The sequence below is a fragment of the Mytilus californianus genome, unplaced genomic scaffold (assembly GCF_021869535.1).
Source record: "Mytilus californianus isolate M0D057914Y unplaced genomic scaffold, xbMytCali1.0.p SCAF_13, whole genome shotgun sequence".
Taxonomy (NCBI): Eukaryota; Metazoa; Mollusca; class Bivalvia; order Mytilida; family Mytilidae; genus Mytilus; species Mytilus californianus.
In genome coordinates this window covers 33,474,474-33,497,850 of record NW_026262615.1, presented here as the reverse complement: position 1 = coordinate 33,497,850, position 23,377 = coordinate 33,474,474, and the positions used below count along the sequence as shown (strand labels likewise).

General features: G+C 32.3%; 1 protein-coding gene across 8 annotated transcripts in view; it reads left to right on the top strand.

Moving 5' to 3' along the window:
* LOC127723533 (putative leucine-rich repeat-containing protein DDB_G0290503) overlaps window positions 1-23,377 on the top strand; it is a 62,936-nt gene that overhangs the window by 24,064 nt on the left and 15,495 nt on the right. For 3 of the 8 annotated variants that reach the window (XM_052230181.1, XM_052230176.1, XM_052230174.1), the window contains exons 6-11: window positions 4,236-4,343; window positions 8,044-8,145; window positions 10,688-10,789; window positions 12,062-12,169; window positions 14,082-14,183; window positions 17,104-17,205. In XM_052230181.1, the coding sequence (XP_052086141.1) occupies window positions 4,236-4,343; window positions 8,044-8,145; window positions 10,688-10,789; window positions 12,062-12,169; window positions 14,082-14,183; window positions 17,104-17,205 (624 nt within the window). Of the gene's footprint in view, window positions 1-4,235; window positions 4,344-6,646; window positions 6,749-8,043; window positions 8,146-10,687; window positions 10,790-12,061; window positions 12,170-14,081; window positions 14,184-17,103; window positions 17,206-23,377 lie in introns of all 8 variants that reach the window. The other 5 variants (XM_052230175.1, XM_052230177.1, XM_052230180.1 and 2 more) reach the window with 5 other exon arrangements.

Genomic DNA, 23,377 nt, shown 5'->3' with positions numbered 1-23,377 from the left:
GTCAACGCGAGTACCGAAGCTAAAAACTACTATCGTGGTAAATACCCTAAGATATTTAAAAGTTTAGGGAAAACGAAATGGACATCTACAATTGTGCTAGGTCCAGATGCGAAACCGTTCGCTTTGTCAACACCGCGCAGAGTACTGTTACCTTTGATGGATAAGGTAAAAGCTGAGTTGACAAGAATGGAAAAGCTAGGAGTTATCTCAAAAGTCGATGAACATGGTGGTGCGCTGGCATGGTTGTTGTGTCTTAACCAACCGGTGACGTGCACATGTGTATCGATTTTACAAAATTGAACGAATCGGTCAAGCGTGAAAATTATCCGCTTCCAGCTGTAGAAGAGTCGCTTGCAAAGCTTGCAAATGCAAGATTGTTTACCAAATTGGATGCAAGTTCATTGTTTTAGCAAACTAACCTAGCAGCAGAGTCTCGCCCGCTAACAACATTTATTACACCTTTCGGTAGGTACTGTTGCAATCGATTACCATTCGGAATAAACTCTGCAAGTGAATTCTTTTAAAAACGTATGTCCGAGACAGTAGAGGGGTATCCAGGCGTATTGTGCCATATGAACGACGTTCTTGTGTTTGGTGCCTCACAGGAGGAGCACGACAAGAGCCTAAATAAAGTTCCATAAGCGATCGGAAAAGCCGGTATCATACTGAACGAAAAGTGTGAATTTTCAAAACCGTCAGTAAAATTCCTTGGTCAAATCGTCGACGCTTCGGGTGGTAGGGTAGACTCAGAGAAAGCTAAGCCTATTGCCGAGATGGAAAAGCCAACTGATATATCAGGAGTACAAGAAACCGCGTTTACCAAGATAAAGAATGAGCTAGCTTCGTCCGGAACGCTTGGGCATTATGATCCAAATAAGGACGACACTGTAGTATCAGCTGATGCGGCGTCGTTTGGATTAAAGCATGTTGCGGATGCTTTGCTCTCTATGTCAGATACAGGGCAGCGTTACGCGCAAATAGAAAAAGAATCGATAGCTTTGACCTGGGCGTGTGAAAAGTTCAGTAATTATTTGATAGGTAGGAAGTTCAATATCGAAACTGAGCATTAGCCGCTCGTACCGGTACTCAGTAGTAAAGGTATTGCAGAACTTCCACCACGAATACAAAGGTTCCGAATGCGCCTTTTGGGGTTCTATTTCACAATTGAGCACGTACCAGGTAAGGAATTAAATATCGCAGATGCATTATCTAGATCACCGGCAAACATCTTATCCCAGTCCAATAAATTCGGGACTTCTAAACATTAGGGACGAGTGCGTAAAAGATGAAATATGCAAGACTCTTATGTTATATTGCAAAGAAGGGTGGCCAAAAAAATCTAGTTTAAATGAAAGCTCGAAACCGTGTTAGAGTCTGCTGGGAGAGTTCACTATCGTTGGAAATTTGTTATTAAAAGCCTATAGGTTAGTTATCCCACAGTCGTTACAAGATGAAATATTAGAACGACTTCATGTTGGTCACCAAGGCATTGTTATATGTCGAGAACTAGCCAAGTTCTCGGTGTGGTGGCTTGGTATGAGTACAATAATAGAAAACATGGCCAAAAGATGTCAAAAATGTATCGACAATGCTAATGATCATGCAGAACCGCTATTGCAGTCGAATTTCCTAAACGATCATGACAAAAACTAGCATCTGGATTGTTTAAACTAAATGGGCAGACGTACTTATTAGTTGTTGATTATTTTTTCGAGATACATCGAGATAGCAAAATTGTCTAGCACAAGTTATCAGTCCGTCGTCAATCATTGCAAGACACGGAATACCAAAAACTTTTATCTCGGACAGTGGACCTCAATACAATTCATTAACATTCGACTAATTCGCCCAGTCGTACGGGTTTCGACACGTGATTAGTAGTCCAAGATTTGCGCAGTCAAACGTACTAGCTGAACGTAGCGTTCAAACTATTAAAAATATGCATAAATAGTCGTACGACGAATATAATTCCTTGCTTTCTTACAGCACCGCTTTCAAATGGTTACAGGCGGCCAGACCTTTTGATGGGGCGTAAGCTAAGAACATTAGTCCCAGTTACTCCGAAAAACATCGCACCTAAATTGCAAAACATTCGCGAGTTGTGGAAAAAGGAAGATGAATATAAATTGAAACAAAAAAACAGTATTATGACAGACGACACCGAGTGAGACAATTTTCCAAAGTAAAAACAAGCGATCGCGTTTGGGTTACAGATCAAAGGAAACAGGGAACAATCAAAGCGGAATCAATTGAACCGCGTTCTTTATAATTGAATCTGACAGAGGCGACACTTTGCCAATTTGCCTGAAAAGCCTGATACTAAAATTGCTAAAAATACTTGAAACAATCCCCGATGAAATACCAATTCACAATAATGAACTGAAAGATAACACAACAGATTAATCTGATAAATCTGAGTTGTATGCATACAAGTACCGGAGAATATCAAAACCTCCAGATAGGTTAGATTTGTAAACACAGATGAGCTGTCCCTTTCATGATAAAGTTTATTAGTTGCTATATTTTCTCATAAGCTGAAAAGGGGAGATGTAATATTAAGTCAATGAACTATATGTAACTCTGTAGTCTGGGAAATCACTAGAGTGCATATGTTAACTATCAAGTATCAGATACTAAACTGTTACTATCTAGGTTATCTTTATATGAGAACTGTTTCCAAGATATCGTCACTTTTGTGGTTTACACTTTACTGTAAACATGTATATAGTTTATATTTGAATAAAACTTATAACCAATCTTATGTATATATATCAAGGGAATATATTTGCCTCGCCAATATAACATCAAAGATCAACACCAAATCGGTAATAAAAAAATAAAACGTATTTCTTTAAGACGACCATAAATTTTTAACTGAAATTCGTGTTCTAAAACGGCAATGTTATTTTATCAATAAATAATGAGGTGAGTAAATGATCACATATACCCCCGTCCGCAGCAACTGCAAGATCACCATTTTTTTTCCTTAGCAGCATATTGAGAAATCTTATACGATGTTATTATAATTTTACCATAGTTCAAAATGATTAAACAAGTGTTTTGAAATATAGTTAAGGGTTAAAACTTTGGTTTAATCCTCTTTTAAGTTATTGGGAAAATGTATCTGTTTTGGAGTCAAAAACACTCAATTAAAATTTCAATCAAATCTGAAATGATGTTCTTTATTTGTCATCCAGAGATTACTAAATTTTGAATTTTTCCAGTAACCAAGAACAATAACTCTGGAACGGTAAAGGGGAAACGGCGAAAATCAAACTAAATATGTGTTAAGTGGTCGAAATATTCCATTAAAATTTCAAACAATTTGAAAAATGGTGATCCATTTATTATGCAGAAAACATTTATTGTCAAACAATTAAGTACCAGAAACTATGTAACGGTATAAATAAAAGCAACAAAAATCGAGCTTTAACTGTCTTTAGTTGTCCTAAACATTCTTTTGAAATTTAAAACAATTTTATCAAGGGGTTCTCCAATAATTTTACAGAAACAAAAAAAAAAAACAGATGTTTCTCGAACAATCAAGTACAATATATCTACAACGCTATAAATGAAATTTGTTCCGCTTGACCCGAGAATCTGTTCCGCTTGACCCGAGAATCTGTTCCGCTTGAACTTTCGATGTCATACAACAATCACTTTTCCATTGTGGTGCCATATATTTTCTATTATGACGTCAAACTTTTATCGGAACTTTTGTAATGTCAAGTAATGGCGGACAAATAACTTTTTCCGCTGTTGATTTTTACATTTTTTTCTGCTACAGCAGATTCATAACTTTCTATTGTTTTACAGACTTCATTGTTTGTTTCATTGTGTTCTCATTTCTCATTTCTTGTATGAATTTACTTGAATCGTCATTTGATACTGGGAAAAACCTCTCCTGATCGTCTAGCTGCTTCAGGTGACATCTTGTTTACAAATAGATTTTGATTGACAGGTTACCGGAAGTCAAATTTGGGGGCTCGATATGGATTTCGAGGGCTAATATCGATATTGGCCCAGAAGGCAAATAACCAACCTTTACCCACGGCTATTATTGGCCAGCAAAAACGTACATATTAGTACAAAATGTGTGATAAATAATATTTTCCTCCATATCTATTTTGATTGTTATTTATTTTGTAAAAAATATTTTCGATTGCTATTTGTTTGATTTGCATTTCTTTCACGTAAAAAAAAATCAACTTTCTATCTTTAATTTATACGATTAGATTATCTGGACAATTAAAAGAAAAGGAGAAAAAAGTAAACGAACTGTCGGAACAAAACGATAATTTGATGAAAGAAAGACAAGAAGAAAAACAAGAAGAATTGTCAAAGTAGGTATTAGCTATGTATGTACCAGGTTTTTCGTTTCCTTTTTGAACGAACTAAAAATATGAAAAGCGATTAAATGTAACATAAGGTTAATGTAAGCAATGTCAACTCTTTTTCTCAACATGAAGTACATTGAATAACGGTACTTAGCTGAAATAAGTTTGATTTAGAAAGGAATGATATCATTTTAAGAATGTCTGCATCATAAAAAGTTTTCACAAAAACAGGTGAAAAATGGGCGGTATACAAAGGGTACAATAACAATCACCAGTCGAAGATAAACACAATGAACAAACAGAAAATCGATGTAACACAAACAACAATCCACCAAGTACTGCAAATTAGGAGCCCACCAAAAAACAGGAGGCAACCATAGGTGCATCAACATATCCTACTTAACTGGTAACAAGTTAAACAACAAAAATACCGAACTCCAAGGAAAATTAAAAAAGGAAGGTCCCTTAACAATTGGCAAAATCAAAAGTTTTAACACACCAAACGAATAAAAAAAAAGACAACTGTCATATTCCTGACTTGGTAAAGGTATTTTCTTACGTAGAGAAAGGTGGGTTAAACCTGGTTTTAAAGCTAGTCAAACTTTTCACTTGTATAACAGTCGCATAAAATTCTATCATATTGACAACAATGTGTGAATAAACAGACATAAAAGGTGAAAATGTCAAAAATAGGGGTACAGCTGTCAACATTGTATTATAATCTCAATCACTATAAAACAAACAAATAGTTCATCAAAATAAAACAAAATGGCATATAGACAAAGCACATACGCTAAAATGAAACAAAAGAATACAAAAAATGACCACAGCACAACAACACATCGGCGGTCTTGTTACTTTTGTTAGAAATATGTTTATGAGTTTACGTGTTGTGTCAGCTGGAAATGAATCAAAATTTACCAAATTTAATTTAGTAATATCTCATGTCTTATCCTAAAATATAAACCATATGTTATACACCTGTTTATGTCAAATGATAATATCATAAATTATTGTTGGTTGCTTGTTTAAAAGGATAAACCTGGAGTATGGCAGTAAACTCTCACAAATGTACGGGAAGTCATGTGTGCATTTTAACCTAGAAGTTATTGAAACAACGACTGAATAAATGCTTTTGTGTTACAACTATTTTGTTTACGTTTGATTATTAGAATGATTCAGCATCATCCGAAAAAAAATTGACAAGCTTTGAAGACATTACCCTTTTACAAATAATTTACAAAATCACAAGATGAAAAAGGTAAAAAATTATTTTCTACCTTGCTGGTGAGAGATGATTTATCCTCTTAGCCAGGCTCGTCGTCAGCAGGCTGTTTCAAGGTTTGAAGGAACAAACGATGTCTGACTTGTTAGCAAATACTCAATACTTTTAACAGTCATTCAACAGGTACGAAATTCATCATATTTTACATTGACACTTGGGAGACCACAGCTACTAATTTTCTTCTACAATACAAATGTAATTTTGGGAAACAGCAGGTTGGAGATTCAGATCTGGCATTTCATATACGTATTGACGGCCATCGTTGTGACTACGAACATTGGAGTACTATCTATATACTTACATAATAAGTATCTTGAGTCGCTTATAACTAGTTTCAACAGTTGTACATGTTTTATCGTTCTTATATGCATGTAATAATTTCATTTCAACCAGTCAAAATTAACTTTTTTGCGATAAAGTTATATAAATGAGATGATCTCTTGTATATTTGTAACATTGTTGGTTTCGTTTTTTTTCGGTGAAACCTTATGAATTGAATCGTACCAATCGACATAAGGAATTGTCAAACCATATTCTTGCCAGAATGTGAAACTTTGAAATTAAACAAGGTTTCATGAGAAAGGAAAGACAAACATGATACCGGTCAAAACAATGTTGGCATTTTAACATAAAAACGAAAAAACAACACCAGTGAAAACAAAAGCAAAAGCAACTCAAACAACTGTTAAACAAAACTAAGGGTAATATCTGATAATCTGGAAGTGTTAAATGATCCTGCTCAACGAAAGAGCAAATTTTAAAAAGTATAAAAGAGCTCAAAATTTTATAATTTCATGCACAAGCTTAACAAAATGAAAAGAAGCTGGCATTTTTGAACATTTTACTTTACGATCTTTTCAAAAATAATCACAGAAGGGATTCTCCATTAGACTTGTCCTATGATCTACAGACTCCACCGATGACCAAGATTAATAACAGGAGATAAAATCCTGACTATTGAACTTTTTATGAAAAGCATAACCACAAGTATAACATATTTTTTTTTTATATCTTTTATGTACAGACTGAAAGAACAGGAAAAGACTGTTACCAGTCTTACAGACGATATAGATGTACTTAAAGGAGAACTGATAGTGAAACAAGAACAAATAGATGACCTATCAAAGTACGTCTCCATGGCTGGATTTTGATCAAATGAAACTATTTTAATTAATCGTAAATTAAGTGAACATTCCGTAATACCAGAAATATTGGGTTTTTTTCCTGGCTTTCAAGGTTTCAAAACCAAATCGGAAGTTGAATAAATTTTTTTTTTTTACTACATTATATTCAAATATTCATATTTTTATTTTAAATAACTTTTTGCACAGTAATTATATGCTAGTATTTCATTAAAATACTGTCAACATCAGAAATTCTATGTGAATAAACAACTATCCCCCTTCTTTTGGCTGTCTGTATGATTTCTGTTTTCCCTTCAAAATTATGTCAGAAAACACACATGCATTAACTGTAACCTCAACTTACTGTACTGCAAATACTGTTAACTGTTAACAATCATTCAACTGGTACGGAATTCATTATATTTAACATTGACACTTTGAAGACCACCAATACTGTGCACCTTCTACAATACAAATGTAATTATTGTAAACAGTAGGTTGGAGATTCAGATCAGCCATTTCGCATACGTATGGTAGCCATCGAAGTGACTACGAAAATTGCAGTACTATTTATATACTTATATAATAATTACCTTGAGTGGCGTAGAACTTCTTTCAACAGTTGTATCTTTCTTATGTGCATGTGATACATGCATGTTTATCCGTCAAGGTTTATTTTTTGCGATAAAGTTATATAAATGAGATGATCTCTTGGATATTTGTAAAATTCTTGGTTTCGTTCTTTTCTGTGAAACCTTATGAATTAAATCGTACCAATCGACATAAGAAATTGTCTAATCATATTCTTGTCCGAATGTGAAACTTTGAAATTAAACAAGGTTTCATGAGAAAGGAAATACAAACATGATACCGGTCAAATCAATGTTGGCATTTTAACATAAAAATGGACAAACAACACCATTGAAAACAAAAGCAAAAGCAACTCAAACAACGTTTAAACAAAACCAAGGGTAATTTCAGATACTCTGGAAGTGTTAGATGATTCTGCTCTACGAAAGAGCAATTTAAAAAGGTATGAAAGAGCTCAACATTTTATAATTTCATGCAGAAGCTTCAATATTTTTTTTAAAAGCTGGCATTTTGAACATCTTCCTTTACGATCTTTTCAAAAATAGTCACAGAAGTAATTCTCTATCAGACTTGTCCTATGATCTTAAGAATTCAACAATGACTAATATTAGTAACTGGAGATAACATCCTGACTATTGAACTTTTTATGACAAGCATAACGACAAGTATAACATATTTGTTTTTTTTTTATATCTTTTATGTACAGACTGAAAGAACAGGAAAAGACCGTTGCCTGTCTTACAGACGAGATAGCTCTACTTAAAGGAAAACTGAAAGGAAAACAAGAACAAATAGATGACCTATCAAAGTACGTCTCCATGGCTGGATTTTGACCAAATGAAACTGTTTTAATTAATCGTAAAATAAGTGATCATTCGTTATACCAGAATTATTGGTTTCTTTCTGGCTTTCAAGGTTTCAACACCAAATCGGAAGTAAAGAGAACATATTTCTTAAAGACGACCATAAATGTTAAACTGAAATTCATGTTTTAAAGAGGCAATGTTATTTCATAAATAACTAATGAGGTGATACAATGATCACATATGTCCATGCTCGCAGCAAGTGCGAGATCACCACTTTTTTTCTTTAGCAGCAAATTGTCAAATCTTATACGATGTTATTATAATTTTGCCATATGTCAAAATGATTGCCCAAGTCAAAGAGGACAGCAGTTCTTGAGCAGTTATAATCATTCACAGTTCTTACTTGACAGCTGTTCTTTTGCACTTCATTAGCATTCACAGTTGCCAAATTCAAGGCAATGGTTAATTTGCATATAGGCATTTCAATAGCATTTTCTAAGCAGTTTCCTCAGCCTTATAGTTATTTAGCAGTTATTTTTAACAAACAACTTAAATGAGATACCCCAAAACTACTTTCTTCTCTGAATATTCATGAGAACAGCTATAATCACAGCTGTCAATAATGAATATTCATACAAACTGCTAAGCTGTACATCCTAATATGGTTTTCAAAACTGCCAATAACTGCTATGGAATGCTATTAAATCTGTCTGAAGTTCGAATACAGAGGTAAATGAATATACAGGGTACACGTTATGAATGCAGAAATAGTAAACTGTCAGTTTTGTTTAAATTTCAAAAAGTTGTATTTACTTAAATGTGTAACTTGAGCAGTGGTTGCAATTAAATGACTCGATTTTAATCCAATAACAGACTTGTTCAGGGGGTGTAAAACATATTTTGTGAGTACTGTTCTTGGCCTTAGACCCCTAATTAACGATGTCAGTGGCCGAATAATAGGAACAGTAACAGATGCACTTTAAACATGTTAAATATCAGTGCTCATAAAAAGCAACTAATTCAATAGGAGTGGTTACTATAGACTGTATTAATTACCTTGACCAAATTATTTTCAGATTAAAAGTTATTTCTTTTTAATTACCAAGTGTACTACTTATTTCTCAATATATATATATATATATATATATATATATATAGATATATTTTTTTGAGGACCATAAGACAACAGTGATCAGCTCCTCTTTCTATTTTTGATTTGAAAAAAATATTTTTCTTAATACATGTAATATATTATGTTTCGACTTTCTGATACAAACTTAGGTTACATATATTAACCTCAAGAAATGGATTGTATGGTCAATATTAAACAATCAGCTTTTTGAGGCCTAGGTTTCCTTAATAGTCCCTCATCCCTTTTTCAACACTTGAATAAGATTTTTTTTTTTTTTTTTTTTTACAAAATTATATTTAAATATTCATATTTTTATTTTGAAAAAACTTCTTACACAGTAATTATATGCTAGTATTTCATTACAATCCTGTAAACATCAGATATTCTATCTGAATGAACAACTATTCCCCTTTTTTTTGGCTGTATGTATGATTTCTGTTTACCCTTCAAAATTATATCAGAAAATACACATGCTTTAACTGTAACCTCAACTTACTGTACTGCAAATACTGTTTAATTTTAACAGTCATTCAACTGGTACGAAATTTATCATATTTTACATTGACACTTTGAAGACCACAAATACTGTGCATCTTCTACAATACAAATGTAATTGTTGTAAACAGTAGGTTCGGGATTCAGATCAGCCATTTCACATACGTATGGACCGCCATCGTAGTGACTACGAACATTGCAGTACTATGTATATACTTATATAATAATTACCTTGAGTCGCTTGGAACTTCTTTCAACAGTATCTTTCTTATTTGTATGTAATATATGCATTTATTACCGTCAACATTTACTTTTTTGCGATAAAGTTATATAAATGAGATGATCTCTTGCATATTTGTAAAATTGTTCGTTTCGCTCTTTTCTGTGAAACCTTATGAATTGAATCGTACCAATCGACATAAGGAATTGTCTAATCATATTCTTGTCCGAATGTGAAACTTTGAAATTCAACAAGGTTTCATGAGAAAGGAAATACAAACATGATACCAGTCAAAACAATGTTGGCATTTTAACATTAAAATAATAAAAAAAAACACCAGTGAAAACAAAAGCAAAAGCAACTCAAACAACGTTTAAACAATCAGATACTCTGGAAGTGTGAGTTAATCCTGCTCCACAAAAGAGCAATTTAAAAAAGTATGAAAGAGCTCAACATTTTATAACTTCATTCAGAAGCTTAAATTTTTTTTCAAAAGCTGGCATTTTGAACATCTTTCTTTACGATCTTTTCAAAAAAACTCACAGAAGGGATTCTCCATTAGACTTGTCCTATGATCTTAAGAATTCACCAATGACTACTATTATTAACTGGAGATACAATCCTGACTATTGAACTTTGTATGACAAGCATAACGACAAGTATAACATAACGTTTTTTTTATATCTTTTATGTACAGGCTGAAAGAACAGGAAAAGACCGTTGCCTGTCTTACAGACGAGGTAGCTGTACTTAAAGGAGAACTAAAAGGAAAACAAGAACAAAAAGATGACCTATCAAAGTACGTCACCATGGCTGGATTTTGACCAAATGAAACTATTTTAATTAATCGTATAATAAGTGACCATTCGTTATACCAGAATTATCGTTTTTTCAGCCTTTCAAGGTTTCAACATCAAATCGGAAGTAAAGAGAACATATTTCTTAAAGACGACCATAAATGTTAAACTGAAATTTATGTTAAAAAAGGCAATGTTATTTCATAAATAACTAATGAGGTGATTTAATGATCACATATGTCCCCGCTCGCAGCAAGTAGGAGATCCCCCCTTTTTCTTTAGCAGCAAATTGTGAAATCTTATACGATGTTATTAAAATTTTTCCATAGTTCAAAATGATTGAACAAGTGTTTTGATATATTTTAATGGGTAAAACTCTGGTTTAATCCTCTTTAAAACTTTTGGTAAAATGCATCTGTTTAGGGGTCAAAATCACGCAATCAAAATTTCAATCAATTAGACAATTTTGTTCTTTAATTATCATCCAGAGACTACAAAGTTTTGTATTTTTTTTAATAATCAAGAACCATAACTCTAGAACGGTATAGGGGAAACGACGAAAATCAAAATAAATATGTGTTAAGTGGTCGAAAACATTCCATTAAAATGTCAATTGATTTGGAAAGTGGTTATTCATTTATTATGCAGAAAACCTTTTTTGTCCAACATTTAAGTACCAGAATCTCTGTAACGGTATAAATGAAAGCAACAGAAATCGAACTTTAAATGTCTGTAGTTGTCCCAGACATTCTCTTGAAATTTAAAACAATTTTATACAGGGGTTCTCCAATAGTTTCACAGAAACATACAAAAAATGTTTTTCTTCAAATCAAGTACCATATTTCTAGAACGCTAAAAATTAAAACGACGTCAATCGAACTTAATCTGTTTGTAGTCCTATAGAATTCCATTAGAAAAACAATCCCGTTGAAAAAGATATCTCCATTTCTTATTCGGACACCACAACATTACAATTTTCTAATAATCAATCCCATCATTATGGAACGGTAAGAGTGAAACAACGACAAACCGATCATACTAATCAATAAATACATCAATCTGAGTATGTCCACTGTTTAAACATGATATAAAATCTTTATTAATTGGTCAGTGAGGAAACAAGCATGGACATGTGTGTATTCGTAGTTTCTATAATACTTTCCCCTATATCTATCTGATTGTTATTCATTTTGTAAAAATATTTTGAGTTGATTGCTATTTGTTGGATTCATGTAGAATAAATTCAACTTTCTATCTTTAATTTATACGATTAGGTTATCTAGACAATTAGAAGAAAAGGAGAAAAAAGTAAACGAACTGTCTGAAGAAAACGAGAATTTTAAGAAAGAAAGAACAGAAGGAAAACAGAGAGAATTGTCAAAGTAAGTAATAGTTATGTGTGAACCAGGTTTTTCGTTTCCTTTTTGAACGAATTAAAAATATGAAAAGCGATTAATTGTAACACAAGATTAAAGTAAGCAATGCCAACTCTTTTTCGTAGCATAAAGTACATTGAATAACGGTAATTGGCTGAAATATGTTTGATTAAGAAAGGAATGGTATCCTATTTACAATGTTTCAAGAATGTCCCCATCATAAAAAGTTTTCACAAAAACAGGTGAAAAATAGGCGAAGGAAACAAAGGAAACAATAACAATCACCAGTCGAAGATAAACACAATGACCAAACAGAAAATCGATGGAATACAAACAACAATCGACCAAGTACTTTAAAATAGGAGCCCTACTAAAAAACAGGAGGCGATCATAGGTGCACCAACATATCTTACTTTACTGGTAGCAGCCAGCGTGTTAATTTAGTTAGAAATATGTTGATGAGTTTAAGAGTTGTGTCAGGTGAAAATGTATCAAAATTTAGCAAATTAGTAAATATCTCAAGTCTTATCCTAAAACATCAATAAATCATAAACCATATGGCTGTTAAACATGTTATATACCTGTTTATGTCAAATGACTATATCATCAATTATTGTATATTGATTGTTTCAATAGGTAAACCTGGGGTATTGCAGATAACTCTCACAGATGTATGGGAAGTCATGTGTGCATTTTAACCTAGTAGTTACTGAAACAATGACTAAATATATGCTTTTGTGTAACACCTATGTTGTTTACGTTTGGTTATTAGAATGATTCAGCATCATCCAACAAAATTTGACAAGCTTGTATATACCAAGCATAGAAGGCATTACTCTTTTACAAATAATTTACAAAATCACAAATGAAAAAAATAGAAAATTATTCTCTAACTTGCTGGTGAGAGATAATTTATCCTCTAAACCAGGCTTTTTGTCAGCAGGCTGTTGCAAGGGTTGAAAGAACAAACAATGTCTGACTTGTTATACTGAATACTGAATACTTTTAACAGTCATTCAACTGGTACGAAATTCATCTTATTTTACATTGACACTTGGAAGACCACAAATACTGTGTATCTTCTACAATATGAATGTGATTGTGGTAAACAGTAGGTTGGAGATTCAGATCAGCCATTTCACATACGTATGGACGGCCATCGTAGTGACTGCGAACATTGGAGTACTATCTTTATAATTATATAATAATTACCTTGAGTCCCTTAGAACTTCTTTCAACTGTTGTATCTTTCTAATGTGCATGTAATAATTGCATTTGAACCCGTCAAGATTTACTTTTTTGTGATAAAGTTATTTACATGAGATGATCTTTTGTATATTTGTAACATTGTTGGTTTTGATCTTTTCTGTGAAACCTTATGAATTGAATCGTACCAATCAACATAAGTAATTGTCTAACCATATTCTTGACCGAATGTGAAACTTTGAAATTAAACAAGGTTTCATGAGAAAGAAAAGACAAACATGATACCGGTCAAAAAAATGTTGGCATTTTAACATAAAAATGGACAAAGAACACCAGTGAAAACAAACGCAAAAGCAACTCAAACAATTTTTAAACAAAACTAAAGGTAATATCAGATACTCTTTGAGTGTAATATGATCCTGCTCCACGAAAGAGCAATTTAAAAAGATATGAAAGAGCTCAAAATTTTATAAATTTATGCAGAAGCTCAAAAAAGTTAAAAGAAGTTGGCATTTTGAACGTTTTGCTTTACAATCTTTCAAAAATAATCACAGAAGGGATTCTCCTTTAGACTTGTCCTATGATCTCAAAAAACTCCACTAATGACCAAGATTACTAACAGGAGATAAAATCCTGACTAGTACCTTTTATGACAAGCATAACGACAAATATAACATACTTCTTTATTGATACATGTATCTTTTATGTACAGACTGAAAGAGCAGGAAAAAAAAGTTACCAATCTTACATCCGAGAATAGTGCACTGAAAGACAAACTGAAAGAACAACAAGAACAAGTAGATAACCTATCAAAGTAAGTCCCCATGGCTGGATTTCGACTAAATTAAACCGTTTTAATTAATCTTAAGGTATTACCATATTGATTTTTTTTTTCTTTTTCTTTCCGGTTTCAATGTCAAATCGGATATATAAAAAAATATATTTCTAAAAGACCTTCCATAAATTTTTAACTGATATTTTTCAAACATGTAATTTCATATATAAAATATTTGTACAGTGTATGTAACTATAAAATTTATTTGACGAGCTTTAAGAAAAGCGAGGTTTTTCTCCGTTTCCGTAGCGACTTTTATATTGATAAATATTACATTTTATATCTTCCTTCAATGTACGAATAATGTTTTTATCCTGCAATTTAATATTGACCTTTTATATACAGATATATTCATTTCACTTTTGAAACCGTATCACGTTGAACAAGAACCAGTAAACTTATTTTATTACAAAAAAAATATTTAACAATTAGATCTACGTAGAAAGAAAAAGATTTAAGGATAAGAGGATACTTAACGAAATAGATTTTAGAAACATGACTCAGAGATAAAAGAACGTCATCTTTTTGTTTTTGATTTTATTTTTAAAGGGGAGCAACCCCTGATACATACCGGGTAAGTTTCACCCGTTTTGTATCAAAATTATTAAAATCTGAACACGACTGAACACGACTGAACACGTCTGACAACATCTTAACGTAATTTTGTATCCATGGTCTGATTTCGTCTGAAACCGTCATAACAGATCTTAATCGCTCGCTAGAACACTCCATCTTCTTAATCTTGACATGTCTTAACGGACTGAATTAGCTGATGGGAGTATCGATCGGAACTGCGTCTGAAAGTTTGGAAAAGTCTTGACGTTTTTCTCTCGCGGTAAATTAAGTCGAATAAGACTTAATCTGACCAAAATGACCGTTTCAGACTGAAATCTCGCTACTAGTGAAAGTACATCAGTCCTCATAAATCAAGTGTATCTCCACTCATTTGCTTTTCTCAAAAACTTCCTGTCTCAAAGCTTAATAATATTGAAAATTATGTTTTAGCATTGTAGTTTTATCCATTCAGAGAAACATTTTTGCCAATCAATTTTAGAGTTGGTTAACCGTTATGGAATATTTGTTTCACCTACAAACAGTTCTAACTGTAACCACACTGACATTCTCTTTTCCTCAAATGTGACCTTCCATATTTGAATTATCACCTGGTTTATACTTACACGAGCAACACATCGGGTGTCCCATGTGGAGAAAAATATTCTTACCGTTCCAAAACACTTGAGATCACTCCATGTATTTTGTGGGGTTCATGTAGCTCAGTCTTTGTTTTTATGTGTTTCTTTTTGTTTTCTATTGTTTGTCGTTTTGCCGTTTTTTGGTTTTATTTTTGTCATGGCAAATACAGTTTGTGTCCTATAATGGTAAAATAAAATTGTACATGGAAACGGGGACTGCGTAAAAGAGACAACAACCAGACCAAAAAGCAGAAAACAACCAAAGGCCACCAATGGGTCTTCAACACAGCGAGAAAATCCCGAACTCCGAGGCGGGCATCAGCTGGCCCTAAACAATAATGTATACTAGTTCAGCTAACGGACGTCACACTAAACTCTGAAACATATAAATGAACAAAAATTTAAAAACCATACAAGTCTAACAAATGCTAGAGTGTCCTGACAAAAGAAGTCCGAGTCCGATGTTAGAATAGGTAATAGAAGAAACTAAGCAAAATGACAATAATTAGCATAAATTAACAAAGGACTACTAGTAGTTACTGACATGCCAGCTCAAGACCTTAGTTAAAATGATTGTCCTCATCATATCAAAATCAACACAATCCATTCCGTTAGGAGTTTAGTATCATACCATCATAAAATATACGAGAAAACAACTGGTTTTAGAATAACTGTGTTTTTTTCCGATGCAAAGACCCTATTAGTGAATCAATATTAATTCCAATAAATGCCATCTTTAATGACCTGACAACAGTATCGTGACTACATCTATATCCCTCTCAAAAAAGTCTGGTATAAGGATTGGTTAGCTTTTGAGTGACGACATTTTGTGCTTTGTATAGAATATTATCATAAAAGATAGGATGTGAAATACCTGAACGTAAAAGATGTCTGCACCTTGAATTATATTACGAATGAAGTCCTTGTACCGACGATAACATTTAGTAAATGTTTTGATTAGTTTGTGATATCGAAAACCCTGGTGTAATAATGTTTCTGTAATACAGAGATTTCTTTCGTTAACATCAAATATGTTGTAACATACACGAGCGAATCGAACTAGTTGAGATATATAAACACCATAGGATGGTGCCAAGGGAACGTCATCATCTAAAAAGGGACAATTTACAAACCAAAAATCATCTCGTGTTTGATAGTCCCTTTGGCATCTTCATTATCAACATATCGAATTGATACAGACTCATGTGCTTATGAAAGGGAATGTTAAAGGTGCGTTCTGTTTGCGTTTTGTTTCATATCAATTCAAATGGCTATAATAATTAAATCAGTTTGGTGACATCTTAAAATAAATGAATGCTATACATATGACACATACGTTAAATTTGTCATTACAATTAAGAGTTGTAAAGCAATATGTCGAAAATTAAAGGCATTCGTAATGAATATTAGCTTGGTTAATAAATTAATGAATGCTGTTGTTGTTCAGGCATCTAGAGTTGTTGAATGTACTTTTTTTCCAGAATATTTTTTTTTGAGAACGTGTTTTATCATCAGCATTTTCCTATGACTGAAAGTATTTAATGACAGAAATTTGTAATGAGGTACATGTATTATTTTGACTATCGAACCTCCTATTAAGACGTCGCTATAGAAAAGTTTTCCTAGCATATCTGAGTTCATTTGATTCTGTGAAAAGCATAACGACAGATATTACATGTTTGTTTATTGATATCCTTTATGTACAGACTGAAAGAGCAGGTAAAGACAGTTCCCATTTTTACAGATGAGATGGATGTACTTAAAAACAAACTGAAAGAAAAACAAGTACAAATAGATGGCCTATCAAAGTGAGTCTCCTTGTATGGATTTCTACTACATTAAATCAATTTAAATTATTTCAAATTAAAAAAAATCGACCTTATTAACATAATGATTGTTTCTATCTCACAAGTTTACTACACAAAATCGAAAATAAAGGAAATATATGCGTAAAAGACTGACCTTTAATTATAACAGATAAATGCGTTTCAGACTACAAACGAGCTGTGTCGGATAGAAATCGACCTTATGCAAATGAATATATACAAATATGTTAACATACATAATTCAGGTTGAAAAATCTCTATGGGAAGTCTACAGATAGACCAAACTTCATTTTTTATTTCGTATTTGAATGTTCTAAAATCAATCAAAGGCTTAAACATGTATACGCACACCTGTATAATGTCGATTCCTATCCGACGCAGCTCAAATAAATCAATAAAAATGAAAATCGTGATTATTTGTAGTGTTCATGTGATACCTATAAGGAATTATAGCTGTCGAATATGATATCAGCTGACAACATTATGTGACTTAATGCTTAATGGAAGTTCCCAATTATCTGTCCTAAACTGTTTGATAAGATATGGTCCTGTAGTTTCCTTGGGGATTATTTAAACATTAACCAATCAGAAACATAATAACCTGTAATAGATGTTTGTAAATTTGATAGAAACAAAAAAGTGAGACTTTAGTGGAATGCCACACTTACTGTAAAGTAATACTTTCACTCGTTATTGCGAATTGTTTACCACTGCCAAAATGCGATATCTAATTAATGCAATTAAGAAAGAACCAAAAATCATCATTGAGATTATGTACATGATAAACGCTACTTTATATAATTGCGAACCTGATTCTATCGCATTTTTTTATTGATAAAAACATTGGAATAATTTCTGAATTTACAGTAATTATTTAAAGTAACTCTAATTCTAAGTATGTCTTTGCTGTCAGATAAACCAAACAGTGTGATTCCCACAAAATTGAATATCAACGTGTCCCCATTGTTGACATTCGACATAAACTTATCAGTCTTATGTAAAAGGATAGTGAGTTTTAATAACTACAACCTGGTATCCTACATTTTTTCCGCCAAGTTTTCATGTTATTAGAGAGCATTGAGTAAATGCTATATTGTCCCCCATAATTCAGGAAAATCATATATGTGAACCGGAATTTTCTTTTTTACAGAGGGTCCTTTCTATCATTACTCTAAAGGTTAGGCGACCGTGTTGTCGAATGACTAATTTGAATTTTCTTCTATAAGGCTTTCCATCTACTCCTTCTTACAAGATTTGTGTCATACCAGCATTTGCATTTTCAGAGAAAAAACATGAAAATATGACTGAAAAATTTGCCGTCAGTTGTGCACTTGACATCAATACACGAAATACGTTATTTTAAAAGATCTTGATAAAAAATACTTTTCAAGATCTGGATTTGTACTTTTAGAGAAGAATACGATTCAAGAAGTGATAAAAAAAATATGAAAAGAAAATTTGGAAACCTTGATTTACATATGATTGACAAGCATTGGAACATCGTGATAAAGAACATTACATTGATTATTTGCTAATTGAGTTTCATTTACCTTCTTCAGAGGAGAACATAGATTGACATTGTTTCATGGGCATATGCCGTACACCGCTTTTAATAGTAATACTAAACAAATGTTAAAAGTGAACAGATATCTAGTGTAAAGATAAGTTTCTGTTTCAGTTTATATTTATATGTTAACAATGCCGAAACTTTAAGTTTTGTGTTAAACTGATTCATTGTGTCTCATTATAAATTTCTGCAGTAAATCTACATTCGATAAATAAGATTTCAAATTATGCTTAAATAATTCATAACTGTTTACCTTTGATACATTTAGTAAATACACGTGTAGAATTCATAGGATATTTTACGGGTTGATTAGCAATGGTATGCCCAACATGTAAGTCATTCCTACAACAAGGTTTTGAACATTTTTTTTACATTCAATATTTTTACTTTTAGAAGATATTTTATATTGCGGAAGATGAATGCATAGCAGAAGACGTTTAGTCCGTCGACGCTCCAACTTCTGCTCCAGTTACAGATGATGCGAAGCACTCATGTTATATATATTGTTTTATATACTAGAGTGGACACACGAGTTTGGAAGATCAGTTATCTGCCTCTTATTAATTGCGTCATTATTACCTAGTTTTCTGTTGTTGAAGTTCAGCCTTCAAACCTTGCTGATTGCGATTTGAATCTTGCATTTGTATAGTTTCTGAAATTTTTTTTTTTTAGACATTTTTGCTTTGGCTGTATGAATTCTGGAACAAAATCATTTATCAAACTCAGTGCAATATAAGCATTCATCCCCTCAACGTTCACAGTAGTACAGAGAGCACAACTAGTGATCACAATGTTAAGGCTTGATTGACACTTTTTTTGTTTCGGACAAATCTTGCTCTATACAAATTTGTGCATGTATTTGTGTGTATATAAATTGTTGCGCTGAGCATAATGAAGCTTTTATATTTCAACGCAATCTATACGTTTTCGATAAAAAAATTAGGTATACCGATTAAATCACATGTTCCGAACCAAGGATTTTATGCATCTTATATATGTGTTTTACTTAAACTATGGTACGGAGCTTCGGGATATTTGTAAACTTTTAAATAATAGAGAAATGTTCACAAAACAGTCGATTGTGGTAGTTGCAAATACATGTGGTTGTTTTTTGTGCATAAGAATAAACTCCACCGCAAAACCATCTATGGAATGATAATAGATTGATCTTTTTTAAAGCATTAATTTGCATCTTTGCCCCTGCGACAGCTTTATGGGAAAAAATCCCAAAAATGGACAATAATTTCATCGAAAAGAGAAAGTCGAGTACACCTTTTTATGTTCAGGCGTGTTTGAGTTGACTATTGTGTCTTGCTTGAAAACGTATAAAAGAAAATTTTTTGATACATTAGCTCGCTTCAGATTCTATTATTTTTATATGTTTAGGCTTTAGGTTGATATAATAACATTAAAAATTTACAGTACTAAAAAATTAAATATATGGGTCAAGTGTAATACCTTTCTAATGAATCATAACAACAAAGAAGATGTGTTCGATTAACAAATTTTTATTAAAAGTACTTGACGACAGATCTTTCAAGTGCAAATGCTTAACTTAAACAAAATTGTTTTGTGTGTGTGTTATCTCAGTCTATGGAAGAAGTGAATCGATAAAAACGTTTCTTATATGAAAAAGCGATATTGTCTAATATGAACGAGGTACAGTGTGGGAAATCTCAGACGAAGTTTTACATTTCTATGAAAAAAGGAAGATTTCTCGGTAATTAAAGACTATCATTCTTAAAACAGGTTAGCATTTAATACGACAAACGTCTGCCTGTATAACTTTCATTAATTGTGATATGTAATAGCAAATAAGTTGTAGTAATACGACAAAATCGATATGTTGAATAAAAGAAAAATAAATGCACGATTTATCATTAAAATTTTGTAGATGTACACATGCAATTATTATCACGTAGCAAAATTAATGGAATGCAATTTCGATGAATTCAATTTTTTTCTAAACCAAAATCACCTATAATTCAATGATACTGCTATATTTTATAATATGAATGCGATATTTTTCTAATATAACAGCGATGTGTTTTAATATGAGAAATTTATGGATGCAATATTTTTCTTATATAACTGCGATAGTTTTCCTATATAAAATAAGAACGACAACAAATCACAATGTATGTCAAGAAAACTGGAAACATGATTCACAATTATAGTTCATGACAGGTTTAATATTATAGGAAAAATATCACTAAAATTTCGTACCTTAACGCTTAAATGTACTAATCATGTCGAAAAATGTTGTTTTACCCTATCGATAGTTGACAGTGTTAACAACCTGCTAAGTCCATCATTTCGATCACATGGTTATACCGAGTAATTCTATTCTCAGTGATGATGCTATGGCGGAATTCAAATGTGGCTTCTGTAAATATTCTACCGACCTACTTGATTTTATCATAGGTCATGCTTTAAATATCCACAAAGACAAATAAATATTATTTCTCAAAAGAAAGAAAAACATTCAGACAAACAATTCAATCCAATACGGTTCCCAATTACACCTGAAAATGAATATTCAAATAGAAAAAAATTATTCCAAACAAAGAAAAATGTACAATTACTGTTGTCCCGAACTTTGAAGATACCATCTGTCATCCAATTGAGCAGACTCAGACTATAAATAAAACAACTTCAGATACCACGAATAAAAAAAGAATTGAGAATTGAAATAGGGAATATGTCAAAGAGACAACAACCCGACAAAATGACAGAAAACAGCCGAAAAAAATTGAGAATGGAAATGGGGAATGTGTCAAAGAGACAACAACCCGACCAAAGAGCAGAAAATAGCCGAAAGCCACCAATGGGTCTTCAACACAGCGAGAAAATCCTGCAGTCGGGGCGTGATTCAGCTGGCCCCTAAACAAAAAGTGAAAATGGACGTCACACTAAACTGCAAAACATGTAAATAAACTAAAATTAAAAAAAACATAAAAGACTAACAAAGGCCAGAGGCTTCTGATTTGGGACAGGCGCAACAATGCGGCAGGGTTAAACAGGTTTAGTGAGATCTCAACCCTCCCCTATACCACTAGCCAATGTAAAATAAACAAACACACAGCAATACGCCCAGTTAAACTCAGTTCAAAAGAAATCCGAGTCCAATGTCAGAATAGGTAACAAAAGAAACTAAGCAAATTGACAATGATACACAAATTAATTAACAAAGGACTACTAGCAGTTACTGACATGCCAGCTCCAGACGTCAACTAAACTGATTAAATATTATGTCTTCATCATATAAAGATAAAGCACAATCCTCCCGTAAGCGGTTTAGTATTATACCATCATAAAATACATGTGAAGAACACAACCCGTATCTTGTTTTTAGAATAAATGTGATTTCCGATGCAAAGACCCTATGAATGAATCAATATTTATAAAAAATATGCCATACTTTAATGACCTGACCACATTATCGTAACTATATCCCTTCTGAAAAAAGGTTTGGTTAGCCTTTGAGGTGAATGCCGATATATTGTCAAACAGGAGATGTATTTATTATTAACATTGAAAAACTTGTTGAAAGGGAAAAACAGTTCTTATTGAATATCAAAGCTTTTCCTGTTGAAAAGATGCAAACACAATATTTTGACGTCAAGCAGTGACCTTAAACTTGCTTATTAACATACAATGTTACTTATAGTGATATTAAAAAAATACTGCTATCATATTTTAAAATTATCGCATTCATATTATAATTGATAGCATTTGTTTATTTATGTACATAAGAAAAATACAGCACTTAAAATTTTACACGAACATAAACTTTTGCTTTTAACTAACTATTGAATATATATTTAGACTTAATAGTTGTTTGTATTTGAACAAAATGTTTTAAAGTTGGTATTTTCTCAACAAAACATATTTTTCATTGCCGAAAACAACCTTTTCCGCAATGAGTGTCTGCATATTAACAATTTCATATTAAACAATATCGCTATTTCATATAAGAAACGTTTTTTATCGATTCGCTTCTTCCATAGACTGTATCTAGGGTTATCAGTCTTCAACCTCTGCATTGTTAGTCTGCCCTTCCACGAAATATTTTATTAGTTTTTTTCTTAAATATTCAACATCAATGATAGGAATATTAACTGGATGATAGTGCGATTTTTTCTGTTCGTCACACACTTTTGTATACAGATAGATTACTTTTACCAGTAACTTTAATATCAATGTCTACAATCGACAACTGTCACTTTTAACATTGAATTTAAAAGGAAGGAAATCAGATAGATAATGTTATTGTGTATTTGGGTAAAACATGGATTGTTTATTGAAAATTTATAGTCTGAAAATTAAGTGTTCTTATATTCAAGATATCAGAATATTCGTAGGAACTTGTAGAATTACCAAATGTGACATTTTCTCTAAATGATTAGATGTCTAAACGAACAGGGCTAAGTGGCCTTTGTTTGAGACTTTTTGTAGAGAAGCGTTACAATCAAAGTTGTTAAAAGCTAACGAAGTTCCGATTTTAACTTTTAATACAGTTTTAACGTCAATTGTTGACAGAACAATTCCTAAGACTAAGGCAAATCAGAAAAAACCCAACAAACC